This window comes from Poromitra crassiceps, assembly GCF_964638095.1.
Source record: "Poromitra crassiceps genome assembly, chromosome: 16".
NCBI classification, from domain to species: domain Eukaryota; kingdom Metazoa; phylum Chordata; class Actinopteri; order Beryciformes; family Melamphaidae; genus Poromitra; species Poromitra crassiceps.
The window spans coordinates 20,823,072-20,850,141 of record NC_139645.1 but is presented as its reverse complement, the minus strand read 5'-3'; the positions used below and the strand labels follow the sequence as shown (position 1 = coordinate 20,850,141).

Below are 27,070 nucleotides of genomic sequence, written 5' to 3'. Positions count from 1 at the left end.
TGCACCGAAGGGCCAATACTGCGGCGTAGCACTAGCTCTATTGCAGCGGATTGGGTTCTTTTTACCCCTCCCGCGGGCAACGTTGCAGATAGAGTAGTAAGGCTGATCCGTAGCGGCTTCTGGGACGTGAGTCGGGGTCTTAATTGGCCTCGGCTGGGTCTACTGGGCGAGGGTGTATGATGTTGACAGACCCGAAACACCTAACGACCCCAGATAACATCACTGATGACACGTCCTAGCGCATGCGGTAGCAGTGTATTTGAGAATGTCAATAGACGCAAAAATATGTATACCCAAGTATTTGTTTGTACCCAAGTTAGCGTGACATCTCAAGAACGCCTTGACTGAATTTCGTCACATTTGGCTAAAACTTCCATTTGGACTCAAGGATGAACTGATTCGATTTTGGTGGTCAAACGAACATCACCTGGACGACTGTTCCATGACACGATAGCCCTGTACATGACAGCCTTCTTCATGTAGTTGGACTTTGGTCGTGTTAAAGTCATCTGTCCACCACTTGCCCCTCTGGTGGGGTGTGTATGAATATTTGAACTATAAATTATGGATGGTGAAAATTATATTTTCCCCTGACTGTCAACGAATGCTCATTATTCGATCATTAACTGAAATAACCAACAAGATTAAAATGTAGTTATAGCCTAATGCATTCCCCAGGCTGGCGAAGTTGGCGTAACACTTATTCACGTTGCCCATGCGGTACGGAGTGTGTTTCAGCAGATGACATCCAGGCTGCAGGGCACACTGATGATGTAGGCTACAGTATATGTGTGTCTGTCAGCACATGTGGAGGAGGAGCAGCAGGCCAGATGTCTCCTCGCCTGTAAAGACCTTAGTCTGAAATAAACTAGTTGTGGTGCCATTGTATGCGACTGCAGGGGTAAACAAAACACAGCACAAAAAAAACCTCCGTGCACTGTGTTTTGTGTGCAATGAAGCGCTCTCAACATGATTTCCAAAGCTTTCACACACGTCCTGTGTGAACGCCGCCTTCATCTGCATACAGTGCTTTTCTCCTCCATTCATTCATTCAGCCCCTCCCCTCCCCTCTCAGTGTGTTCACAATAACAACACTGAGAAACAATATCTAGGAATAAGGTGGATAGGTTATGATGCAGTGATTTAAGCCCATTTGAGCCCAATTGGGTTGTATGTGGCCCGTGAACTAAAATGAGATTGACACCCCTGAATAGATAGTTTGACAAATCTTGGAAACTACATTGTGCTGTCTGATGATAGCAGACATCAGTTATCATGAATTGTGTTCATCTCCACAGAGTGAGGAAGAGGAGTCGAGGTGATCTGAAGCAGCAGCTGTCCTGCTGTGCATTGTGTCATTGGGTCCTGAGGGATCCAGTCTCTACCAGCTGTGGACACAGGTTCTGCAGACAGTGCATCACCTCATACTGGGCCCAGTCCGGTTCATCAGGAGACTCCACGTGTCCCCAGTGTGGAAAAAGGTCACTCAGTCCAACCAGCATTGCACAATGTAAGATTGTCTACTGTTCTCACCATTTCTAAAACCAGGAAACAGCATGTTTTGTTAAACACTTGTTTACTCTTTCTTCTCTTCCAGTGGACAGCGTTTTGCAGGAGGTTTTAGACGTTCATAAGATCATTCTGATAAGGAGATGTGAATTTGTGACAGAAGGAACAGAAGAAACACCTGAAACAGGAATTGGAACTCCCCTCAATAGGATCTACACTGTACTCTACATCACAGTGGGACAGAGTGAAGAGGTTAATACCCAACATGAGGTGTGGCAGCTGGAGACAGCATCCAAGATGGAGACTCTCCATGACACTCAGATCAAGTGCCATGACATCTTTAAACCCTTACCTGACCAAGAGACACACATCAGAGTAGTTCTGACACAGGGCGTGGCTGGCATTGGAAAAACCTTCTTGGTGCAGAAGTTCACTCTGGACTGGGCAGAGGGCTTGGAAAATCAAGACATCGGTCTTGTGATTCCGCTTTCGTTCCGGGAGCTGAACTTGATCAGAGATGAGCGGTACAGTCTTCTCATGCTGCTCCATGTTTTCCACCCAACCTTACAGAGGGTCACAGCAGAGAAGATCTCTGTCTGTAAAGTTGTGTTCATCTTTGATGGCCTGGATGAAAGCAGACTTCCATTGGATTTCCACAACAATGAGGTGGTGTCTGATGTCACACAGGTATCATCAGTAGATGTGCTGTTGACAAACCTTATCAAGGGGAATCTGCTTCCCTTGGCTCTTCACTGGATAACTTCCAGACCTGCAGCAGCCAATCAGATCCCTCCTACATGTGTCGACAGGGTGACAGAAGTACGAGGGTTCACTGACCCTCAGAAAGACGAGTACTTCAGGAGGAGATCCAATGATGAGGAGGTGTCCACCAGAATCATCTCACACATCAAGGCATCCAGGACCCTCCACATCATGTGCCACATCCCAGTCTTCTGTTGGATCACTGCTACAGTTCTGGAGCACATGTTGACTACAGACCAGAGAGGAGAGCTGCCCAAGACCCTGACTGAGTTGTACTCACACTTCCTGCTGGTTCAGACAGAGAGGAAGAAGCAGAAGTATGATGAGAGCCATGAGATGAGTCAGCAGCAGCTGATGGAGACTGAGAGGGAAGTTCTTCTGAAGCTGGGGAAGCTGGCGTTTGAACATCTGGAGACAGGCAACCTCCTCTTCTACCAAGAAGAGCTGGAGGAGTGTGGTCTTGATGTCAGAGAGGCCTCGGTGTTCTCAGGTGTGTGCACAGAGATCTTCAAAAGAGAGTGTGTGCTTTTCCAGAGGACGGTCTACTGCTTTGTTCATCTGAGCATTCAGGAGTTTCTTGCTGCAGTCTACATGTTCCACTGTTACACAAACAGGGCAGAGAACGTACTGGACAAATTCCTGGGAAAAGACTCCCTGGATGTCTTCCTGAAGAAAGCCTTGGTCAAAGCCCTGATGAGTAAAAATGGCCACCTGGACCTTTTTGTCCGCTTCCTTCATGGCCTCTCACTGGAGTCCAACCATAGTCTCTTAGGAGGCCTGCTGGGTCACACAGAGAGCAGTCCAGACAGCATCCAGAGAGCCATCAGAAACCTGAAGAAGATGAACACTTCCAATCCTGACAGATGCATCAACATCTTCCACTGTTTGATGGAGATGAACGACCACTCAGTACATCAGGAGATCCAAGAGTTCCTGTCAACGAACAACTCAGAGAAGGAACTCTCTATGATCGACTGCTCAGCTCTGGCCTACATGCTGCAGATGTCAGAGGAGGTTCTGGATGTGTTTGACCTGAAGGCCTACAACACATCAAACGAGGGACGAATCAGACTGATCCCAGCTGTGAGGAACTGCAGGAAGGCTCGGTTAGTCCTGATCTAAATATTAACATCATCTACAGTGTAGTTACCTTCACACCTGATGCCATAAGAACTACAATGAAGATACAGTATGTAGTTGCTTCAACATAGTGTGTATGTTGAAGCAACTTTTTCTTGTAACAGAGTAAAAGTAAGGCATTAATGTTTAGTGTTGGACAATCTTGACCTAAATTCGTCGTCCTATCGTCACCCGTTGAGCTCGCCGGATGCGCGATGCCATCGCCCCCCTGCCCTGTGTGTGTGTGTGTGTGTGTGTGTGAGTGTGAGTGTGTGTGTGTGTGTGTGTGTGTGTGTGTGTGTGTGTGGCTGCCTGGCTGGCAGAGGTATGTGAACACAGTGACTAAATGCTACTACTGTACATTTGAACATGTTTCTGTTGTCTGCAATGAGCCTCGTTAAAATCTTTAATTACAAACCTGTTTACCTTTGCTTGTCCTTTGATCTGCGTCTCCCATCTTCTTTCTTTTCTCTCTCGTCCTCCACATGTTGCAGCATGTGAGGCATAAATGATCTGACCACTTGTCCTTATTCTCAAACATTAATTTGATGAACTGGGAGTGGCTGAATTTGTCAATTCAATCTGACATTCTACACTAAATGAGTGTGCGGCTGTTCAAAGAAATGTTGACTTTACACACGGTCCAGTTTGTGCCAGAGTGCGATCTGGCACTCAATTTACTAACGCACCTTGTTGTTATTCTCATTTGCTATGACAGCTGCCCGCTCCTAAACACATGTTGGCTGCTGAGTCTCTTCCAAGTTATGCGAATAAACATTTACTAAATAGTGTTCTTAAAATATTTAAACATTAAAAAAATATTCTCCAATTTCGAGCAACGGCTCACTTTTAAAAGTTTGTCTGTGCTCAGTGCGACAATATCACTGCATCATGTTCACATTAACATTATTAGTATCTTATCTTTAATCACATACATAACATTACTCTTATGGAGCTGAGCACAGAGTAAAGTTCTGCTGAGCAGGTCAGGTGACATGTGGAGAACGAGAGAGAGAAAAAGAGATGAGATGAGATGAGACACAGATCAAAGGACAAGCGACGACAAACAGGTTTCTAATTAGAGATTTTAATAACGAGGCTCATTGTGGACATCAGAAACATGTTTAAATGTACAATAGTAGCATTTATTCACTGTGTTCACATAACTCTGCCCACCAGGCAGCCACTGCTGTCTCACACACACACACACACACACACACACACACGGGGGGGGGGCGATAATTAAATTAAGCAATAGGCAGTATGCTTATTATAGCACACCTAAAGGTGGTGCTTCATCACAGTTACCAGTCAGACCAGTCAACAGATCGGCCTCTTTAACCTCTTTATTGGTGCAAATGTCTATGAAAGATTCACGTCGTCTTCAAGTCATGTTGGAAATATTGGAATGACAGTAGAGCTCACATGAACGAGCCAACAACGTGGCAAATACATCCAGGAGAGTCTGAATTTAATGTTGTAGCTCAAAACCTTCACAAATATTTTGAGTCTGACATTATTTAGAGACTTCTGTTCATAATGTGGCTTATGTCATCATATTGGCCCAAAAGAAAACGAGTAAACTTGGCACAATCGTTTTACAGTGCATGCAGGCCACAATGACAAAAGTTGTTTGAAGTTGCAGTCGCCCTGCTTTGTGCTGCAGCTTGATTGGTTGTCTTGTTGTCTTTCTGTTTGAAATTTTGAATTTGGCCCCTCCTCTCGTCGCTGTCGTCACTCTCGTTGTGTTGCCAGGTATCCCAGCATGCTTCAGAAGTTGATGACAGACACATCTAATATACAATGAATGAGTGACTTCAGGTGACTTTCGTTGTGCTGCTGTGTATCGGCTGTTAGGCTGTAACACAAAAACAATGTAATGAGTAGGGTAATTAATTACTTTTCACTGGAATAATAACTAAAGTTGTCCGTTACTTTTAAGAAGAGTAACAGGAATGTGTAATTGAATTATTATTCGCCTGTTTATTCCAAAGAGTACAATTAAAATTTACATTTTTATCACAACAGACAGCAGTATTTTCTAGTGGACAGTGTCTACATTACAGTTAGTATTACATGATAATGGTGGTTGTTGTTGTTGTTGTTTAAAGCTACAAGAGTATCATGTTAATCTTATGCTGTTTTACCAGAATTTGAAATAACCTGCCTGTGAAGCTTAGGTTATTATTTTTTTATTGTTTTACAATTTACATAACTGCTGTCTTGTAATTGTATGTATGTAATGTATTCTGTCAATCAACACTTTTTGAAACTTCAACTTCTATAATGCAAATTATTGTCATCATTATCATTAGTACTACTACTACTACTACTGCTGGTGGTAGTAGTATTAGTATTCTGTGTATGTTTTGATTTCTTAATCTCAGCTCTGCTTATAATAACTAATCTTACATTAAATATGTGATCACAGACTTTCTGGCTGTGGACTCTCAGAGACTCAATGTGAAGTCCTGGCCTCAGCTTTGAAGTCCAACCCCTCCCATCTGAGAGAGCTCGACCTGAGTAAGAACAAGATGTCAGATTCAGCAGTGAAGCTGGTCTCAGCTGGACTTGAGAGTCCACACTGTCAACTGGAAACTCTCAAGTAACATCAGTTTATGTCTGTTGATTTGACAAATTTCTCCAAACTAAGGTCTGTGCTCTCAAAACAGGTCAGTATCTCTGACTCTGTAAAGGTTGAACCTGCAAGTTTCACATCTCAGATGCTGATAAAAATAAGTCATACACAGCAATTGACCTCAAGCCTCATGGTTTGACATCTCCAGCTGGTTCAGAATAGAGCAACAGCAACTATGATTTGAACCAGTAGTCAGGTAATGTCATGATATCCACAATTTGTCATCCCTCCACTGGTTATCAGTTAATTCATGTTACAATTTTGCTGAGCACATTTAAAGTAGTTGTGTCCTGAATTACACTGTGGACCTCATACAGTAGTTCCCAATGAGTTGTGAGCAAGCTGAGATGTTTGGATCTGTCTGACTTTCCTTGTCTAGACTCAAGGGCTCCATCAGGCCATCAGGGCTCTTAGACTGTCTGGAAAAGCTTCCCGAGGGGCTTAGGCTTAGGATTCAGTATCATCTTCTGTCTAAGGTGGCTTTGGGGTGAAGTTCCCCATCATCACTCCCTGCTGTCTTTGGCTAGCTAGGTGTACACTGCAGGGAGTGACAGGATCAGAGCCTAGACACCATACTGAACTCTGTATCTATATTTTCATTCTCAATCATCTGTTACGTGAGTTGTGTGACTGAAATGATAAAATAATAAAATGTCCTTATCTTTTCATATCCATTAAGGCTGAGTGACTGTAAGCTGTCAGAGAGAAGCTGTGAAGCTCTGGCCTCAGTTCTCAGCTCCCAGTCCAACAGGCTGAAACTGCTGGACCTGACTAAGAATGACTTCGAGGACTCTGGAGTGAAACTGCTCTATGCTGCCATGGAGAGTCCACACTGCAGACTGGAAACTCTCAGGTCAGTATTACTGATACAACTGTTCAACAGACCACCATTTAAATTCTGTTGCACATCAATCTCAGTGAAGATAACTGACCTCTGTAGGAGTGTCCTGTTGTGTTTCAAAAGCAGCTGAGATACCAACATCACAATCATGACTGAGCCTCAGACACCACTTAGCCAATTTGAACTAAGATTAGTTTCTATCCTCTGAGAGAATATTTCATGATCTCCTCTCCTTACTGCCTCTGTTGTTGAAACCTAAAGTAAAGAACTTGTCACTTTGATGTAACAATATCACATTTCTCAGTACAGTACAGGATGATATCTACAGAAATAGTTATGATATTTCACTATATTCTTATTTTCCCCCCTTTAATTAAATGTATGTGGCATTGGTGGAGTGGTATTTGTGTCCAGGTTTATGTGAACTTTTCATTTTCTATTGTTATTGTTACATGCTTTGGCAATATTGCTTGCTTGTGAACTGCCCGACATGCCACACACACACACACACACACACACACACACACACACACACACACACACACACACACACACACACACACACACACACACACACGAGACACACAAGAGAGCAAGTTGATCATTTCTTTTCATTTCATTTTTTCATTTATTTATTTAATGTGACTTATTGACCATGATCACGTGGTATGGAGCACAAACAAAACATACAAAAACAATATACAATGGCACACGGCATGGCTAGTGCATATGTCATTTAAATAGAGGCAGGACATTCTTCAAAAAAGCACCTAATTTACACATGACTTTTTGTCTGATTGTAGTAGTAAAATCAGTTTAAACATAGATGGACGAGTTAAATAATATTTGGGTAAATATAACTCTGAAATTCAAAATAATTACATTCTTGCATTCAAACAAAATATGACGTCTCCCACACAGTTGTCACTACAGAGGTTACAGATCATCATACTTCTATGCAGTCCTTTAGAGTGGGTATCTCCCCAGCTCCCCATAGACCATATTGTTACACGCTGTCATTTTAACTTTCAAAATGTACTTGAGAAATCTGAGGTGTAGCTTTTCCTATATACCAATTTTTTCAAACCCCCAAGCTTCACACGAATACAACATAACTGGTAAAACCAACTTGTCAAAAAGGTCCAGTGTGATATCTACTGGTAAATCATATTTTCTGCATTTAGAAAAAAGGGCTTATGCAGCTCCACAATGGCGATCTTAAATGATCCATTATAGTTCATAATGACACCAAGGTACTTGAAACAATTAACAATTTATAGGTTCTCCCCATCACAATTAAACTTAAATTTATCACTGTCAATTTTTTGAGAACCAAAAACTGTGACTTTAGTTTGATCACTATTAACCTTTAATTTCCATTTCTGACAAAATTCACACATATGGTCTATTGCTTTCTGTAACCCTTCTTTTGTTGTGGACATAATAATTGTGTCATCCGCGTACATCAGTACCATAAGCTGCATATAACTATCTATCTAATAGTACATAGGCAAGAGGATGCAGTAAGATGTACTAAGGCAGTGTCGCAGGCAAAGCAAGGACAGTGGGTGAACTGGGAGAGTGTAGAGAAGAGAAAGTTGAAGTGGAGAGAGTTGTGGAGCATGGAGGCCAGCAGAATTAGATTTATTCTAGGGGCTACTTATGATGTGCTGCCATCTCCCCAGAACTTAAATCAGTGGTTGGGCGAGGATGGTGCCTGCCCGTTGTGTTCTAGTGTATGTACACTGAGGCATATACTGTCAGGGTGTAAGGTCAGTCTCTCCCAGGGGCGATACACCTGGCGTCACAACCAGGTGTTGAAATGTTTGGCAGCTGCAGTTGAGGAAAAGCGGCTAGAAGTAAATTCTCTAGTTGCTAGCAAAGAGACTCACTAGACAGATCAAATTTGTACGTGAGGGAGAAAAGATTAGACAAATTAAGGTCAGGCACAAGTTAGGGCAGCTAAGTGTAGGTGGGGCCTGGGAAATGAGGGTTGACTTGAATGAACAGCTAGTCATCCCAGCATATATAGTTAGCACCCGGCTACGTCCGGACTTGTTACTGTGGTCTGAGGTAGAGAAGAGAGTTTATTTTATCGAACTCACAGTCCCGTGGGAAGATCGAGTTGAGGAGGCTTATGAGCGCAAGAAAGCTAGGTATGCTGAAATGGCAGCAGAGGCAGAGCAGCGAGGTTGGAGGGCTCGAGTGCGGCCTGTAGAGGTGGGCTGCCGTGGTTTTGTGGCAAAGTCCGTTATAGCCCTACTAACTGAGTTGGGCATTCGGGGACGGAGCCTGAAATTTGCAGTTAGCAACATGTCTCAGGCAGCAGAACGAGCAAGTGAATGGCTGTGGATAAGGAGGAAACATGCTAGCTGGGGAGCTCGCTAAGGTCAGATTGATTGTTTGTTGTTGGTCATGATTAACGGTCCGCATCAACAGGGCTGAATCATTGACAGTGGTGGTGTAGTTAGGGATTGTTTGTTGTTGGTCATGATTGACGGTCCGCATCAACAGGGCTGAATCATTGACAGTGGTGGTGTAGTCAGGAATGTCATACCGAACCGACCTGGATAGCTAGGCTTAGATAGTGAGGTAATATGCAGTTGTGCGGTGGTAGCATGGAGGGGGGTGTTTCCAGGACGCTGGATTACACCGTTAAGCCTTCTTGAGGTGTCGTGGGCCTAACTTAACGAAACGTCGGTGAAGGAAGGTGCCCACTTGAAAACCCCAATGACATGCTTCATACTGCTGTTGGCTAGGGTAAGTAACTGGTGATTTGTGTCTTGTTTATTAGTTTGTTAGCCTGTTAGCTTGTTTTATTCTGGATTGGGCTTCTAAATGTGTTTTTCCTCTGATTTTGGCACAAGGGATAGTAACATCTTGTCCTGTGTATTAATTAATACTAAAGCTAGCTTAGGCTAGTGACTGTTGTGAATAGTGCAGCTGACAACTAGGGAAAGACCTAGTGACAGCATGGAAAGACAGCTGACAGGAGGGATTAGACCCCATCGGGGCTGCAATGGGTTAGCTGCTCATTGTGACAGTAGCCAAGGCCAATAGGCCATTGGTTACACCCAAACTTGCTACGAAACAGAATTATGAAAAAACACCCCTAGAGTCTGCGAGAGCGGGGGCGGAAGATGACTCACCTATGGTTGACACGGTTATTGACTCTGGAACGGACTTGACTATGAGTAGGGAAAACATGTCAGTGGAAGCCACTAGTTCAGATGTAGATGGAAAGAAGCGTCAGGTTTGCTTGTGTGGCTGGCAGAAGGTAACAACTTTGAGGGGCCTTAGAATCCATCAAGGCAGGAAGAGGTGCTTGGTAGAGGGAACACAGGGACCCCGCATTGATAATTATTTCTTAAGAAGTTTATCAAGTCAGTCGGGTGAAGTCCAGCGACAGGAAGTAACCCACAGCTCGCAGGACATCAGCACCCCTGATGTTGAGGCAGGTCCTAGCACCGAGGAAAGCAGAGAGGCCAGCCAGCCAAAAAGGGAGAAGATTAGCGGTCAGAAGCCTAGAGTTAAGTGGCCAGGTGCAGCGGAAAGTAGGAAGTGGGAAGATATCAATAGTGATTTGGTTAGGATGTTAGAGAAGCTTAAAGGAACTGCTGAGAGTAAGTTGAAGAAAATGGGAGATTGTATTTATGATTATGGTAAGGAAAGGTTTGGCGTCTTTGAGAAAAGAAAGAAACTAGAGGGTGAGGTAGTTAAATCTAGGCGCCAACAAGAGATAGATAGACTTATCCAGGAGAGAAGACAGCTTAAGAGGCAGTGGAGGAAAGCTACAGAGGTTGAGAAGGAAGGCATTGATTGCTTGCAGTCAGATGTGAGGGAGCGGTTGGCAGTTTTAAGAAGAGCAGAGAGCATTAGGAAAAATAGGAAAAAGAAAGAGAGAGCTAGAATAGTATTCTATAAGGATCCATTTAGATTTGTGAAGTCATTGTTTAGTAAGGAAAAGAATGGTAGGCTTATGGTACCTAAGCAGAAGCTTGAGGAATATTTGGAGGAGGTTCACAAAGATAGGGAAAGGTTTAGAGAGATGACAGTCCCAGCTGATATTCCACCTATCGGTGAAATAGAGAGCCAGTGTGATGATAGCCCACCAAGGTGGAAAGAAGTTCAAGAAGTAGTGAGACGTGCAAGGGCCTCTTCAGCCCCGGGTCCTAATGGAGTCCCCTACCGGCTGTATAAGAGTGCTCCAGATGTGTTGCAGTTTCTATGGAAGCTGATGAAGGTAGTCTGGAAGAAGCAGGTTATTCCTAAGGCGTGGCGTAGAGCAGGGGGAATCTTCATTCCTAAAGAAAGGGACTCGTTAGAGATAAGTCAGTTTAGACCTATCAGTCTACTTAATGTTGAAGGGAAGGTTTTCTTTAGTGTTGTGGCACAGAGGCTGTCTAGTTATCTAGAAAAGAATAGGCTAATAGATACTTCGGTGCAAAAGGCTGGAATTCCCGGCTTCTCCGGGTGCTTAGAGCACACCAGCATGATCTGGCACCAAATCCAGTCAGCTAGGCGTGAGAAGAGAGACCTGCATGTAGTATTCTTGGACCTGGCTAATGCTTTCGGGTCAGTGCCGCATAGTCTGTTATGGGAGGCCTTTGATTTCTTTAGAGTGCCAGGTAGTATAAAGAGCTTAGTTAAAGCCTACTTCTTAGATATTCAACTCTGCTTTACCACAGCAGAGTACACTACAGCTTGGCAGCAGCTGGAGATAGGCATTATGGCAGGGTGTACAATTTCCCCATTAGCTTTTACCATGGCAATGGAGATCATTATTAGCGCTTCAAAATGGGTAGTGGGTGGAGAAAGGCTGCAGGGAGGGCTGCGGCTCCCTCCAATTAGGGCATACATGGATGACATGACGACTATGACGTCAACCGCTCCATGTACTAGCAGATTGTTGGATAAGTTAAATAGTAATCTGCAGTGGGCTAGAATGAAAGTGAAGCCAAGTAAGTCCAGGAGTATTTCAATCATTAAAGGGAGGGTAGTAGGTAAGAAGTTTGTTATAAATGATGAGGTGGTGCCTACAGTGTTAGAGAAACCAGTCAAGAGTTTGGGAAGATGGTATGATGCAAGTCTCAGTGATAAGGGACAGTTTGAGGAAGTGAGGCAGGAAATGATTCAAGGTATTTCAAGTATAGACAAGTCAGGGCTCCCAGGAAAGTTAAAGTTGTGGTGTTTGCAGTTTGGATTGTTGCCTCGGTTGATGTGGCCACTGACAGTGTATGAGGTTCCCCTTTCAAAGGTAGAAAAGCTAGAAAGGATGATTAACTCATTCATTAGAAAATGGCTCGGAGTCCCACGCTGCCTAAGCAGTGTAGCCTTATATGGGAAAGGCATATTGGAATTGCCATTATGTAGCCTGACAGAAGAGTTCAAGTGTGCTAAGGTTAGACTGGAAATGACTCTGACTCAGTCAAAGGAGTGGTTAGGAGTGTAGCGCCCACAGTTAAAACAGGGAGGAAGTGGAACCCAAAGGAGGCAGTACAGCAAGCACAGTCAGCTCTTAGACACAGGGATATCATAGGTCAGGTGCAGCATGGGCGTGGAGGCTTAGGGTTGTGCATAGGGAAACCTGTGTGGAACAAGGCATCAGTAATAGAAAAGAGGAAGATGGTAGTTGAAGAAGTACATAGGCAAGAGGAGGCAGTAAGATGTACTAAGGCAGTGTCGCAGGCAAAGCAAGGACAGTGAGTGAACTGGGAGAGTGTAGAGAAGAGAAAGTTGAAGTGGAGAGAGTTGTGGAGCATGGAGGCCAGCAGAATTAGATTTATTCTAGGGGCTACTTACGATGTGCTGCCATCTCCCCAGAACTTAAATCAGTGGTTGGGCGAGGATGGTGCCTGCCCATTGTGTTCTAGTGTATGTACACTGAGGCATATATTGTCAGGGTGTAAGGTCAGTCTCTCCCAGGGGCGATACACCTGGCGTCACAACCAGGTGTTGAAATGTTTGGCAGCTGCAGTTGAGGAAAAGCGGCTAGAAGTAAATTCTCTAGTTGCTAGCAAAGAGACTAGACAGATCAAATTTGTACGTGAGGGAGAAAAGATTAGACCAATTAAGGTCAGGCACAAGTTAGGGCAGCTAAGTGTAGGTGGAGCCTGGGAAATGAGGGTTGACTTGAATGAACAGCTAGTCATCCCAGCATATATAGTTAGCACCCGGCTACGTCCGGACTTGTTACTGTGGTCTGAGGTAGAGAAGAGAGTTTATTTTATCGAACTCACAGTCCCGTGGGAAGATCGAGTTGAGGAGGCTTATGAGCGCAAGAAAGCTAGGTATGCTGAAATGGCAGCAGAGGCAGAGCAGCGAGGTTGGAGGGCTCGAGTGCGGCCTGTAGAGGTGGGCTGCCGTGGTTTTGTGGCAAAGTCCGTTATAGCCCTACTAACTGAGTTGGGCATTCGGGGACGGAGCCTGAAATTTGCGGTTAGCAACATGTCTCAGGCAGCAGAACGAGCAAGTGAATGGCTGTGGATAAGGAGGAAACATGCTAGCTGGGGAACTCGCTAAGGTCAGATTGATTGTTTGTTGTTGGTCATGATTAACGGCAGTGTTGGGAACGTTACTTTAAAAAAGTAATTAGTTATAGTTACTCACTACTTGTTCCAAAAAGTAACTGAGTTAGTAACTGAATTACTCTATAATAAAAGTAACTAGTTACCAGGGAAAGTAACTATTTGCGTTATCTCCACCTTGAAAATGCCAAATTTTCATGGATTGCTGCAAACCTGAGGGTACCCTCACGGGCCCCTCGGGCCGACCAAAATGGGCCGAGGCCGGGCTTGTTTTTTATTTATTTTTAATTAATAGGTCCGGGGTCGGGCCATTTCAATAATTCAATTAAATAATGTTGTATTAGCCTACTCGCTTGATTTTACACAGCGGAGCAGTCAGACAAAGAGGAGGAGAGGTGCACAGACACTCCCATAGCCACACACAGACCCTGTCCGTCCATGTACAGCGAGCGGACAGCTCCCGAACACAGAGAGAGAGAGAGTGAGTCAGAGAGACAGACAGAGAGAGGCTGCGCAGGACGGCCGCGCGGCGACGCAGCACGCGGAACAGAGAGGGAGAGAGATGTGTCATTATATCGTAATATTGGCTTCGGGCCTCGCAACGGGCTGGATCGGGCACGGGTCTGCATGTCACGGGCCGGGGAGGGCTCGGGCCGAAATTTCAGCCCCGCGCAGCTGTCTACTCCGGACTCGCCATTTCTGCTGCTTCCTCGAATCTGTTTGGTGTGTCTGTGTGTGTGTGTGTCGCCCGTGTCCTGACTCCTGGCTCGTGTGTAACACTGGCTCCGATTGGCTACCATGAAACACATGACTCTGCCTTAGCCAATCATAATCGTTTATCTCGTTATAACCCACCCGGTCTCCTCACTTGACAACACTAGTGTAGGCTACGGGTAGTTTACTCAATCATTTCATAGTAACGCACCGCATTTAGCGTTCAGTAACGATAACGGCGTTGTAACGACGGAAACAGTAATTAGTTAGATTACCCCGTTACTGAAAAAATAACGGCGTTACCTAACGCCGTTCTTTTAAACGGCGTTATTCCAAACACTGATTAACGGTCCGCATCAACAGGGCTGAATCATTGACAGTGGTGGTGTAGTTAGGGATTGTTTGTTGTTGGTCATGATTGACGGTCCGCATCAACAGGGCTGAATCATTGACAGTGGTGGTGTAGTCAGGAATGTCATACCGAACCGACCTGGATAGCTAGGCTTAGATAGTGAGGTAATATGCAGTTGTGCGGTGGTAGCATGGAGGGGGGTGTTTCCAGGATGCTGGATTACACCGTTAAGCCTTCTTGAGGTGTCGTGGGCCTAACTTAACGAAACGTCGGTGAAGGAAGGTGCCCACTTGAAAACCCCAATGACATGCTTCATACTGCTGTTGGCTAGGGTAAGTAACTGGTGATTTGTGTCTTGTTTATTAGTTTGTTAGCCTGTTAGCTTGTTTTATTCTGGATTGGGCTTCTAAATGTGTTTTTCCTCGGATTTTGGCACAAGGGATAGTAACATCTTGTCCTGTGTATTAATTAATACTTAATATTTACTGTATTGGTATAAGACGTCCCCCCCTGGAAATACCTCTGAAAAAGGGGCGTGAATGTGAATGAATGAGGTGTGCGAGTGTGGGAGGGGTGGGTGGTGTGTGTGTGTGTGTGTGTGTGGGGGGGGGGGGGTGTGTGTGTGTGGGTGGGTGGTGTGTGTGCGTGCGTGTGTGTGTGTGAGGGGGTGGGTGGGTGGTGTGTGTGTGTGTGCGTGCATGCATGTGGGGTGGGTGGTGTGTGTGCGTGCATGCGTGGGGGGCTGGGTGTTGTGTGTGTGCATGTGTGGGGGTCAGGCCCGGCTCCAGACCCAAGTTACAGAGGGGGCCTGCCACTAGCTTGGGGGGGCCAAGCTACCCAAGGGGGGTCCGGGGGGATTCTCCCCCGGAAGAAGATTTTGTACATTTTAAAGTAAAATTCGTCAACCTGGTGCATTTGAGAGCAAAATGAAGAGGCTAAATCTGTGAAGAACTACACACATCTCTAATGTGTTGTGACTTTACAAATAATTAGGCCTAAACAATTAATATTAAGTGTATTTACACATTGTGCACAAATTGCATTCATTGTGACAAATTTACAATAGTTAATATCCAGCCAGAATCATTGCAAATGGATGTTCAAAGTAACAGTTAGCAATAGCATTCAGTTAATCAATGCCTAATGACAGCCAGATTCCATGTTAAACTTTAAAACAGAAAAACGGAAAAACGTTTAGCAAAAAAAAAAAAAAAAAAAAAATTTTTTTTTTTTTGGAATGGGGGGGCCAGTTTGTTGAATGGGGGGGCCCGGCCCGGTCAGGCCCGCCCCTAGCGCCGGGCCTGGTGGGGGTGGAGGGGTGGGTGGCTTGTGTGTGTGTGTGTGTGGGGGGGGTGTGGGGGGAGGTGTGGTGTGTGTGTGTGGGGCTGTGGGTGGTGTGTGTGTGTGTGTGTGCATGCGTGCGTGCGTGCGTGTGGGGTGGGTGGTGTGTGTGTGTGTGTGTGCGTGCATGCGTACATGTGTGGGGGGGTGGGTGTTGTGTGGGTGCATGTGTGTGTGTGTGGGGGGGGTGGGTTGTGTGTGTGTGTGTGGGGGGAGGTGGGTGGTGTGTGTGCATGCGTGTGGGGGGAGGTGGGTGGTGTGTGTGTGGGTGGTGTGTGTGCATGCGTGTGGGGGGTGGGGTGTGTGTGTGGGGGGGGGTTGTGTTGTGTGTGTGTGTGTGTGTGTGTGGGGTGTCGGGGGAGGTGGGTGGTGTATGTGTGGGTGGTGTGTGTGCATGCGTGTGGGGGGTGTGTGTGCGTGTGGGGGGGGGGGGGGGTGGTGTGTGTGGGGGGGGGTGTGTGCCTGCGTGTGTGGGGGGTGGGTGGTGTGTGTGTGTGTGTTGGGGGGGGGGGGTGGTGTAGTGTGTGTGTGAGCATGTGTGGGGGGAGGGTGTGGTGTGTGTGTGCGTGCATGCGTGCATGTGTGTGTGTGGGTCGTGTGCGTGCGTGTGTGAGGGGGTGGGTGGGGTGTGTGTGTGCGTGTGTGTGGGGGGGGGTGGTTTCTGTGTGTGTGTGCGTGCGTGTGTGTGTGTGGGGGGGGTGTGGTGTGTGTGTGGGGGTGGGTGGTGTGTGTGTGGGGGGAGGTGTATGTGCATGCGTGTGTGTGGGGGTGGGTGGTGTATGTGTGTGTGTGCATGTGGGGTGTGTGGTGTGTGTGCGTGCATGTGTGGGGGGGTGGGTGTTGTGTGTGTGCATGTGTGTGTGTGTGGGGGGGTGGGTTGTGTTGTGTGTGTGTGTGTGTGGGGGGGGGGGTGTGTGGGGGGAGGTGGGTGGTGTATGTGTGGGTGGTGTGTGTGCATGCGTGTGGGGGGGGGGGGGGGTGTGTGTGTGCATGCGTGTGTGTGTGTGTGTGGGGCGGTGGGTGGTGTATGTGTGTGTGTGTGTGTGTGTGTGTGTGTGTGTGTGTCTTAAACTGACAACTGGACACAGTCCTTGTATTTAGGAATTGGCCTACTGACCTGAAAGTGTCCTGTATAAATGTCATGTTTGAGGATAAGTCAGGTCCAGGAACTTCACACTTGGGCTGTCCAGTGTCCAAAAGTCCTCACCTTTCACTTGTGACAGTGTTGTTCTGTTTTGAGTTAAGTCCAGTATCCGGGTGATCAGTGTCTCTTGGGTGGAGCTGTGCTGGGGAGGCTCTGCTACAGGCACAATGTGTCGGCCATTCCTCCTGTACAACTTTCCTTAAAGGAGAATTCAGTTGTTTTACCTTATTTCCAGCTTAATATATGATGTTTTACTCACCCAGAGAACTTTGGTTTCATTCTGATCACCATAGAAGATATTCTGCTCCAAGTAGAGTCCTGGAACTGGCCAAAACAGGTGAAAACGGGGCATACGTAGTACACACTGTAAATAATGTATTTTCTGCAACGTAGTGGTTCTTATCTTCATGATATCCTCCATAAATGAATGTGAATCCGTCAATTTTCCTCCGGGCTGCTTCAGGCAGCCTCGGTTTCCTCATCCGGGGTCTGTGAATCCAACTCTTTGTGTAATTCATATGAAAACTATTTTAAATGACAATACAGACTCTTTTAGGAAAAGTCAGGTAGCAACAGCAATGTATTTTTTAATTCAACAAAGTTATTACACATGTACATTTCAAAAAGGTCAAAATGACCACTGGTCTTTCTAGTGTTTTAATGGAGGATGTGAGTGGAAATCCTTCATATTGAAGGTTCTTAAATGTTCATGTTTCCATCATCAAAGAGAATCTGCTGGTCTGACTTCTTCCCTGTTTATTCCTCCAGGGTGGAACATGCAGTGCCAAGGTCAATACTAGGTGTGAGTAAATGTAAGTGTGTATTTTATTTAGTTTGATTCATAAAAACAAATCAACACATTCAACTAGTGAGAAGGAAAGTGCATCTACAGCACAGTCTGTGACGTCCATTCATTCACATCCTGTGAATCAGGAAGATGGCTGACATCATGACATCATCAAACTGCTGAGAAATGAACTGTCAATAAATCAACAAACAAACAAACATGTTTATTAGATGAGAAGCTGCTGCTTTAACGAGTCTTGTTGTCTCATCAGATGCCTGTGATCTCACACTGGACCCAAACACAGCACACAGAGGCCTCCTCCTGTCTGAAGACAACAGAAAGGTGACGTGTGTGAGAGAGAAGCAGCCATATCCTGATCACCCAGAGAGATTTGACTCCTATTATCAGCTGCTGTGTAGAGATGGTCTGACTGGTCGCTGTTACTGGGAGGTGGAGAGGAAAGGAAGGGTTCATATAGGAGTGACTTACAGAGGAATCAGCAGGAGAGGAGTGGGTGCTGACTGTAAGCTTGGATGGAATGAAAAGTCCTGCAGTCTGCACTGCACTGATGATAGTTACACTGCCTCACACAATAACAGAGGCACAGTCATACCTCGCCCCTCCTCTCGTTCTAACAGAGTCGCAGTGTATCTTGACTGGCCTGCTGGCTCTCTGTCCTTCTACACAGTTTCCTCTGACAAACTGATTCACCTCCACACTTTCCACTCATCATTCACTGAACCACTTTACCCTGCGTTTAGGTTAGACTGGTCTGGTAACTCAGTGTCTCTGTGTCAGATAGAGGAGTGAGACAGAAACACACTGTGACCAAACACAGCTGCTGACATGATGCTTCACTCTGTACAGGATCACACACAAACTGCTCATGTGGATTTGAACAGCCAGGATCCGTCAGTCAGTGTGAACAGGGTGCTGTGTGTGTGTGTGTGTGTCACGGCTGGACTGCAGTGTATTCTTACCGGTGCAATGGCCGGCGGGCAGTTGCGAAATGGGCCTGTCAGGTTGTGAAAATGTATGTATTATGTATTTGATTGGGCCGGTAGCGGCCCATTCAGGCGTCAATAATGAATGATTCTGGTCTCTGGAGTGGCCCTCTAACCAATGCTAATGTATAGCATTGTAATTTAGGATGTTACCTGAAGGCAACACAGGTGGTGACAGCCAATGACATGCACGGAAAACGTATGTATGTCTGTGTGTGTCTCTGACCACAGAGAGAGAAAGAGAAACTGTTCCTCGTGTTATATTTATTTCCTCCGTCTTGCTGCTGCTCTGGGAGTGCACGCGAGAACTGCTGCATTAACCCACTCTGCTAACAGACATGTTGTTCAAAGATGTTGTTGGTGCTCCCTCTAACTCCACAATGTGCAAGATAGTAATAGGCTATGTGTCTCTGTATAGGCGGGTGCACAATGCACACACCCTGCTGAGAGCAGCGCACACACATGCTGACATGCTGCGCTGCTGAGACGCACAGTGTGCGACTGAAATGTCTGCACTTTAAAAAAATCAGTGTTATGTTTAGTACTTGTTCAAAAGGCCGTCTATCAGCGCCGTTTGCTGAGGATGCAGATCAGGTACGCGCTGGGGATTGGAATGGACTCGTGCTGTAGCGGGCACGCGCTGGAGAGGTGAAGTGCGAGCGGACAGAGAGAAGAAAGCGAGTGAGGAGCATGGTTCATGTCCGCGGTTCAGAGACTGATCTCAGTTAGTACTGTGTGCGTGCGTCCCTGAGACCTGGCTGTAAGTCATGTCACTGTTTAAGTTATCAGTTAATTGCAGTTAATGTAAAGCATAAGTTTATATTCATGTTGGAGATTTGGTTACCCTAGAAGGATGCGTCATGCGTGATGGATTCCGCTCCTAGTACATGTGGCTGTTAATTGAATAATTGATGGAATGCCATACTCCGTGCCTGTCGGGTGCATTGTGGAGACTATGCTATGACTAAAATGATATTAGAAATAGATGTTTGCCCTGCATTAGTATTGTATAATTCATAGTGGTTTGTGGTTTGGTGCACATTTAAATAGTTTTATTGTATCAAGCTTAGGCAAGTAATAGTAATTATTAGTGATTGTTATTTCCACGATATATGTACATGTATGTTGATATGGAGGCTGATATGCTGGCTATGTATGTAGTGAACATACAATAGTTTATGTCAGTATATAGTGTATATACTGTGTGTATGTATGCATAGATGGATATACTGTATGTATAACTGATGCTATAGGCTTTGTGGTGGACTAGTTTATTACTGTAATTATAATAATGTATATATATATTTTATTTCTTTACAGAACCACATACACATGTAAACCACGCCCATGTCTGACCATTGCTCAGTCAAGTAAAAGTCTTGAAAGAAGATAAGTTGTCTGCTTCCGTACTTATGTCTATTTAATAAGTAACCGTTGAGTTCTCACTGGGCACGTTTATTCAATGCTGCAACATCATTACACCTAAAACCCCTAGACCGGGTCATAACATGTGGCTTTATAAGTAAATCCCCAACCCATGTGAGCGCGAGCGAAGCGAGCGCGAGCGAGAAAAATTGGGCCGATTCGAAATTGTGGGCCTGTCTGACACATGGCAGGTAGCTTTTTTGGTCCCAGTCCAGCCCTTGTGTGTGTGTGTGTGTGTGTGTGTGTGTGTGTGTGTGTGTGTGTGTGTGTGTGTGTGTGTGTGTGTGTGTGTGTGTGTGTGTGAGAGCAGCTGAGCTGCCAAGTCACAATTTAACCTCTTCACCAGAATCACAAAATGCCTTCTTTCTCTCCATCTCCCTGCTCTCTCTCTCTCTCGTCCATGCAGGCATGCCCCACATTGCCTCCCTCTCTCTCTCTCTCTTCCTCCCTCTCTCTCCCACTCTCTCTCCCCCTGCTCTCTCTCTCTCTCCCTGCTCTCTCTCTCTGCTCTCTCTCTCTCTCCCTCTCTCCCTTTCTCTCTCTCTCTATTGCAGGCGCGCGCTGCATTGCCGCTCTCTCGCTCTCTCTCTCTCTCTCTCTCTCTCTCTCTATGCAGGCGCGTGCTGTGCGTCACCCCTCCTGCTCTGCTCTCCTCTCTTCTGTCTCAAAACTCCTCACATGAACGTCACCTCTCTCTCCTTCAGTGGGTAACGATCACCGTCATAGCTGCCATTTAGGTTCCTCACAGAAGGAAATATGACGCGTCGTCACGCGCAACAACAAGCTTCTCGCTTCTTTCACACAGACAACCTACGCCTTGCCTTGCCTCAACCCACGCCTACGCCGAGCTGGGCGTGAACCTGTTACACGCTTTTGCGATCACACCGCACGCCTTTTGCACGCCGAACCTGGAGCCGAGTCACAAGCGCCTCTCCTCTCTCCCGACTGTATTTTTTCACGTGTTGTCCAGAATTGTCATGGGTAGCCTCTACTCTAGGTAAAATAGATCGGATATATTTAATGTTCTATTGATGCTGGATATGTATAACCAGGTCTGACTATAGTCGGACATTTTAGAGAGGTGATCTTGCAAGAATATGTGCTGGCACAACAACATTGTCCATCTTGCTTCTTCGGTCGCTATTCTCTCTCATGAAGATTTGTTTGCCGACGGGGAGAAAGCCCCACGTGATAGCTACCCGTCAATCTCTCTGTCTCTCTGCTCAACATGTTGTAGTAACTCCATTTTATTTTGAAATTCAGTTGACTTTGCTATTTCCGACGGATATTGTGCGTTTTTCTTTCATGGCTTGACAGAAGAAGTCTGCCTGCGCGCGCCTTGTCGGCTTCAAAATAGAACTCACGGCTATTCGATAAAATCGGCAAGGCACAGGCAAGGCGTGGGTACACGCAGGGTTCACGCTCAGGCGCCCAGTGTACACAGCCTCGTTGACTAAAACGGACGCCTATTAAAAAGCGTGGGTAAAGGCAAGGCATAGGCAAGGCTTGGGTCGCCGGTGTGAATTCAGCCTCTGGCATACTCTTCGCGCACGCGCTGGAGGCGGGGCTCCGGGGAGGGCGCACGCACTCTGCGCAGGCCAAAACAGAACATACTCAGTGCTCAGCTCGCTCCTCCAGGCAGTCTGAATGAAATTGAATGTAACGTTACCAATTCTATGTATTAAATTCTAAAAAACGACCCTCAACATTTGGGAAGGCTAAGCCACACAACTAGTTCGTTATAATCGAACGTCATGCTTCAAAGGTGACTTTACGATGGTGAGGACTCAATCACAGCAGATATCCGCTGATAGCCTACCACGGAGATCTCACAGGCACAGGCAGCAAAACCCGACGCGCTGATAGAAAAATCTCCATGGACGCGCCGCGCTGCGCTCAGGCCTCACCCCCCGACACGCCCCGTGCGATGACGTCATAATCGCCGCGCGCCCTATGCGCTTGGCTGGGCGCGAAGAGTATGCCAGGCATAAAACGAGAGCTGTCCACGCGGCGGAGGAGAGCACGCGCTTACATGCTTCATACTGAGAGGAAATGAATGAGTAGGCGTTATCATTGGAACGTGGCTGTATGGACTGGAAGTCAGTCAGTCTAGAAAACGTTGTGGAGTCTTGGTCTTTATTGATCATTAGTTATGACGCAGTGAACCAGCAGACAGATAACAACCAACATGATCGATAGTCTACTGTTTTATTTGTGCACGATTTGAGCAATATGCCTGCGTGCGCCACGTGTAATAATACAAACTGTCGCAGTTGGAAACCTCAAAGGAGGGAAAACGGCTAATAGCCTAATTTAACATCCAAAATGTAAATCCTGCATGTCTGTTTTATTGTGAATCATGATTCTATCTGAATAGATCTTCTTAGTGACATATTCTTGTTTGTTGTTTACAAGAACACACATTTTACTTTGAAAATGAAGTGAATGAGACAGATTCTTGTTTTTCATCAGTTATGATGTGATTGACAGGTTCAAATATTTCCTCTTTAAATCTTTGTTTTTATTTGATCAATCACCCCTCCAAGCTAAACATCAATCTTGTTTTGTACAGGAATAAACGTTAAATGAAAAATTGCTTGGTCTGCATAGTTTTAAACAGTGTTTACTTTAATATGTTATTATTGTTGCCTTTAAACCAGTGTATTGCTCTGTTGTTAAATAAGTTGTGAGTGATCTGATGAAAATCAAGGAAAATGTAACCTGTTGATTTACTGTACGTTGCCAATTAGGCGCTGACACTCTGATTTACCAATTCATGTTAAGGATCTTGAATTATGAAAAATAAAACACAAGAAATTATCGATTTTGAATACAAGTGCAACAACATGACTTTCCATAAAAGTGGCCTAATTATGATGTATTTCTATGTATTTAGTTTATGTTTTTATTTTCCAGTTGATTCCTAATGAGATGAATCATGTCATTTATATATTTTTTATTGAGTTATTGTTGTCATGTGACCGCGTGGAGGGATCAATAAAAAGAGGGTTGAGCCTTTACTCCAAACTCTGATTGATATCAAAACACATCACATCCTCAAGATACAAAAGATTTTGTAAAACAAACAAAACAACACAAACTATAGTGCACTCAGATCCTGCCATCGTCATTCAAGATTCAAGATTTTTATTGTCACTCCATGGTACAAGTATCACGTGTGAAATTCTTGTGCTGTGGACTCCGTTTACAACATAGTACAAATATAACAGGGCATATGAGTGCAAAAACAACAAGAGACACAACAAGCAATAAGGCAGTATAGTGATAAGACAAGTCAGAGACAGTGGCATATTCACTGCACATAGGTGCACATGTCATGTGCATACTTTAGACGTGCTTAAACATTTAAAATTCGGCGTATTTGACATACAGGTGCAAATAGCATATTCCTTATTAAACATACAATTAAACTAAATTAAACTCTGTGTTTTAAATTCGGCGTATTTGACATACAGGTGCAAATAGCATATTCCTTATTAAACATACAATTAAACATTAGACATACGTAATGGTAGCAGCTACAGTACGGTACAGTACGGCTACTACACTATTTGTGTATGTTAAGGAGTCTCGTGGCCTGCGGGAAGAAACTGTTCCTCAAGCGATTTGTGCGTGCTTTTGGAACCCTGTATCTTCTCCCTGAGGGTAACAGGGAGAACAGGCTGTTGGGATGGTTTGTGTCTTTGATGATCTTCAGGGACCTCCTGAGGCACCGCTGTTTATACAGTTCATGCAGTTCTGGCAACTCGTCTCCTGTTACGTGCTGGGCCGCGCGCCTCACTCTCCATAGCGCCCTGCGGTCCATGGTGGTACAGTTCCCGTACCAGGTGGTGAAGCAGCCAGTCAACAGGCTTTCAATGGTGCCTCTGTAGAAGTCGCTAAGGATTTCTGGCCTTAGCCCAAATTTCTTCAGGCGCCTGAGTCCGTGTATTCGCTGTTGGGCCTTTTTGACTTGACACTTCTGAGCTGATTTCAGAAAAGAAAGTGTCATTTGGCCTGTAGGGGGCGGGGGTGGGTGGGGCCTACTTCACAAAAACCGCCATAACTCCGGACCACATTGTCCGATCCGAACCAAACTTGGTCCAGGTATGCACATATGTACTCTGAGCTGATAAAAATAAAATTGTGTCATTTCGCCTATAGGGGGCGCTATAGCAGCATTCAGTAGCTGTATCTCACAAACTGTAAGAGCGACTGTTCCCATAATTACTGACACTGCTGTAAAAAGTTGTTGAATCAAACTCTATGAGATTGCCATATTTTTGAGGATCTGCCTTTACTCATAATAAATATTGTTCAACCTGAGACTTGAGAGTTCATTCCACCGGTGGACTATTATTACTGAAGGGTTGGATGCTTTCAGTTTCAAGCTATGTACTTCCTAGCTGCCATGTAGACACACAGTGTGATATTATCTTAGTCACAGAGTTCCAAAATAAAGTCAATTACATGACCAAACCATATGAAAAAAATTGCCTTTTTTACAGTGCCAGCAGATAAATGACATACTGTTCATTCTTTTGGGTATCATATAGAGTCTCTGGTGAAAAGGCTCCGCCTCTCAAGTTAGGTTTTTATTTGAGAAACAAGTCCTGTTTTTCTTTTGAAGTGAGAAAAAAGCTTGTGACAAGTCACTCATCACAGCAAGAGAGACCTGATCATCATGTCAGACAAGTCACTCATCACATCAAGAGACCTGATCATCATGTCAGACAAGTCACTCATCACAGCAAGAGACCTGATCATCATGTCAGACAAGTCACTCATCATCACAGCAAGAGACCTGATCATCATGTCAGACAAGTCACTCATCATCACAGCAAGAGACCTGATCATCATGTCAGACAAGTCACTCTTCATCACAGCAAGAGACCTGATCATCAGGTCAGACAAGTCACTCATCACAGCAAGAGACCTGATCATCATGTCAGACAAGTCACTCATCACAGCAAGATACCTGATCATCATGTCAGACAAGTCACTCATCATCACAGCAAGAGACCTGATCATCATGTCAGACAAGTCACTCATCATCACAGCAAGAGACCTGGTCATCATGTCAGACAAGTCACTCATCATCACAGCAAGAGACCTGATCATCATGTCAGACATGTCACTGATCACAGCAAGAGACCTAATCATCATGTCAGACAAGTCACTCATCATCACAGCAAGAGACCTGATCATCATGTCAGACAAGTCACTCATCATCACAGCAAGATACCTGATCATCATGTCAGACAAGTCACTCATCACAGCAAGATACCTGATCATCATGTCAGACAAGTCACTCATCACAGCAAGATACCTGATCATCATGTCAGACAAGTCACTCATCATCACAGCAAGAGACCTGATCATCATGTCAGACAAGTCACTCATCACAGCAAGAGACCTGATCATCATGTCAGACAAGTCACTCATCATCACAGCAAGAGACCTGATCATCATGTCAGACATGTCACTGATCACAGCAAGAGACCTGATCATCATGTCAGACAAGTCACTCATCATCACAGCAAGAGACCTGATCATCATGTCAGACATGTCACTGATCACAGCAAGAGACCTGATCATCATGTCAGACAAGTCACTCATCACAGCAAGAGACCTGATCATCATGTCAGACAAGTCACTTATCATCACAGCAAGAGACCTGATCATCATGTCAGACAAGTCACTCATCACAGCAAGAGACCTGATCATCATGTCAGACAAGTCACTCATCATCACAGCAAGAGACCTGATCATCATGTCAGACAAGTCACTCATCATCACAGCAAGAGACCTGCTCATCATGTCAGACAAGTCACTCATCATCACAGCAAGAGACCTGATCATCATGTCAGACAAGTCACTGATCATCATAGCAAGAGACCTGATCATCATGTCAGACAAGTCACTCATCACAGCAAGAGACCTGATCATCATGTCAGACAAGTCACTCATCACAGCAAGAGACCTGATCATCATGTCAGACAAGTCACTCATCACAGCAAGAGACCTGATCATCATGTCAGACATGTCACTCATCACAGCAAGAGACCTGATCATCATGTCAGACAAGTGAGCTTTCAAATAACCCCAAAAGAGCATTTCAATTTTGGTTGGGTATAAACAACTTTTGTTTCTATGTTCTATTTCTTTTTGTTCTGCCCGAAATCTTCTTTCATTGATTATATTTTTCATCCATTCACTTTGGAAACAGGAATGTAGGCTACTGTTAAAATCGAAAAATTGAGGCAGAGCAGCAGCAAGTGTAAACCTAACAAGAGTAGAGCTGTTCTACCATCTAGTGGAAGAACCGTGCTATTGCAGCCTGTTTCCTGAACCCACTGACTACTATTTGATGTTCACTTAGGGCGGGTTCACACCAGCCTTGTTTAGTCCGGTCTATCGGAACTTTCCCCTTTAGTACGGTCCATAGGGTCGGTGTGAACGCTCCTACTCGAACTCTGGTGCGGACTAAAAACCGCGCTCTGGTTCGCCTGTGAGAGGTGGTCTCGGTCCGCTCTCAAGCGAACTCTGGAGCGGCCCATTTCTGGTGTGAACCCCACCCGGACTAGTCGGAGGAAGCACGTGGTTTTTTGTGTTGATTTTTTTGGTTATTTCCTGTTTTGGAAGCTCCCGCTGAAGAAGAAGCTGCTTGCTAGCTGTAGCAGTTAGCTAGCTTATCTCGTCTCGTTACCAGCGACATCACAAACAGACACAAATGGCAGGGTTTGTTTACTTTTGCCCCGACAAATTGTATGGCCAATCCACCTTATTTTTGGCGGCCATGATGCACCATGATGCTTCCTTCTGCTGTCCTCTTCCCCCGTTACGTCTAGCTTGACACAACCATAGACTGTAAAAAGGGACACAACACAGCGCGTCTATGTACCCG

At 45.3% G+C, this 27,070-nt stretch overlaps 3 protein-coding genes across 3 annotated transcripts in view; 2 read left to right on the top strand and 1 right to left on the bottom strand.

The window, feature by feature from the left end:
* LOC310791316 (tubulin polymerization-promoting protein family member 3-like) overlaps positions 1-27,070 on the bottom strand; it is a gene marked incomplete at its 3' end in the record, with an annotated part of 516,176 nt that overhangs the window by 186,009 nt on the left and 303,097 nt on the right. The window lies entirely within an intron of this gene.
* Positions 1-27,070, top strand: part of LOC310791505 (NACHT, LRR and PYD domains-containing protein 12-like) — a gene marked incomplete at both ends in the record, with an annotated part of 280,341 nt that overhangs the window by 96,884 nt on the left and 156,387 nt on the right. The gene's annotated exons all lie outside the window — the stretch shown is intronic.
* Positions 1-27,070, top strand: part of LOC310791097 (protein NLRC3-like) — a gene marked incomplete at both ends in the record, with an annotated part of 109,081 nt that overhangs the window by 12,883 nt on the left and 69,128 nt on the right. The window contains 4 exons of the mRNA XM_083652799.1: positions 1,299-1,510; positions 1,598-3,377; positions 5,822-5,995; positions 6,765-6,825. Of these exons, the coding sequence (XP_083508925.1) occupies positions 1,299-1,510; positions 1,598-3,377; positions 5,822-5,995; positions 6,765-6,825 (2,227 nt within the window). The remainder of the gene's footprint in view (positions 1-1,298; positions 1,511-1,597; positions 3,378-5,821; positions 5,996-6,764; positions 6,826-27,070) is intronic.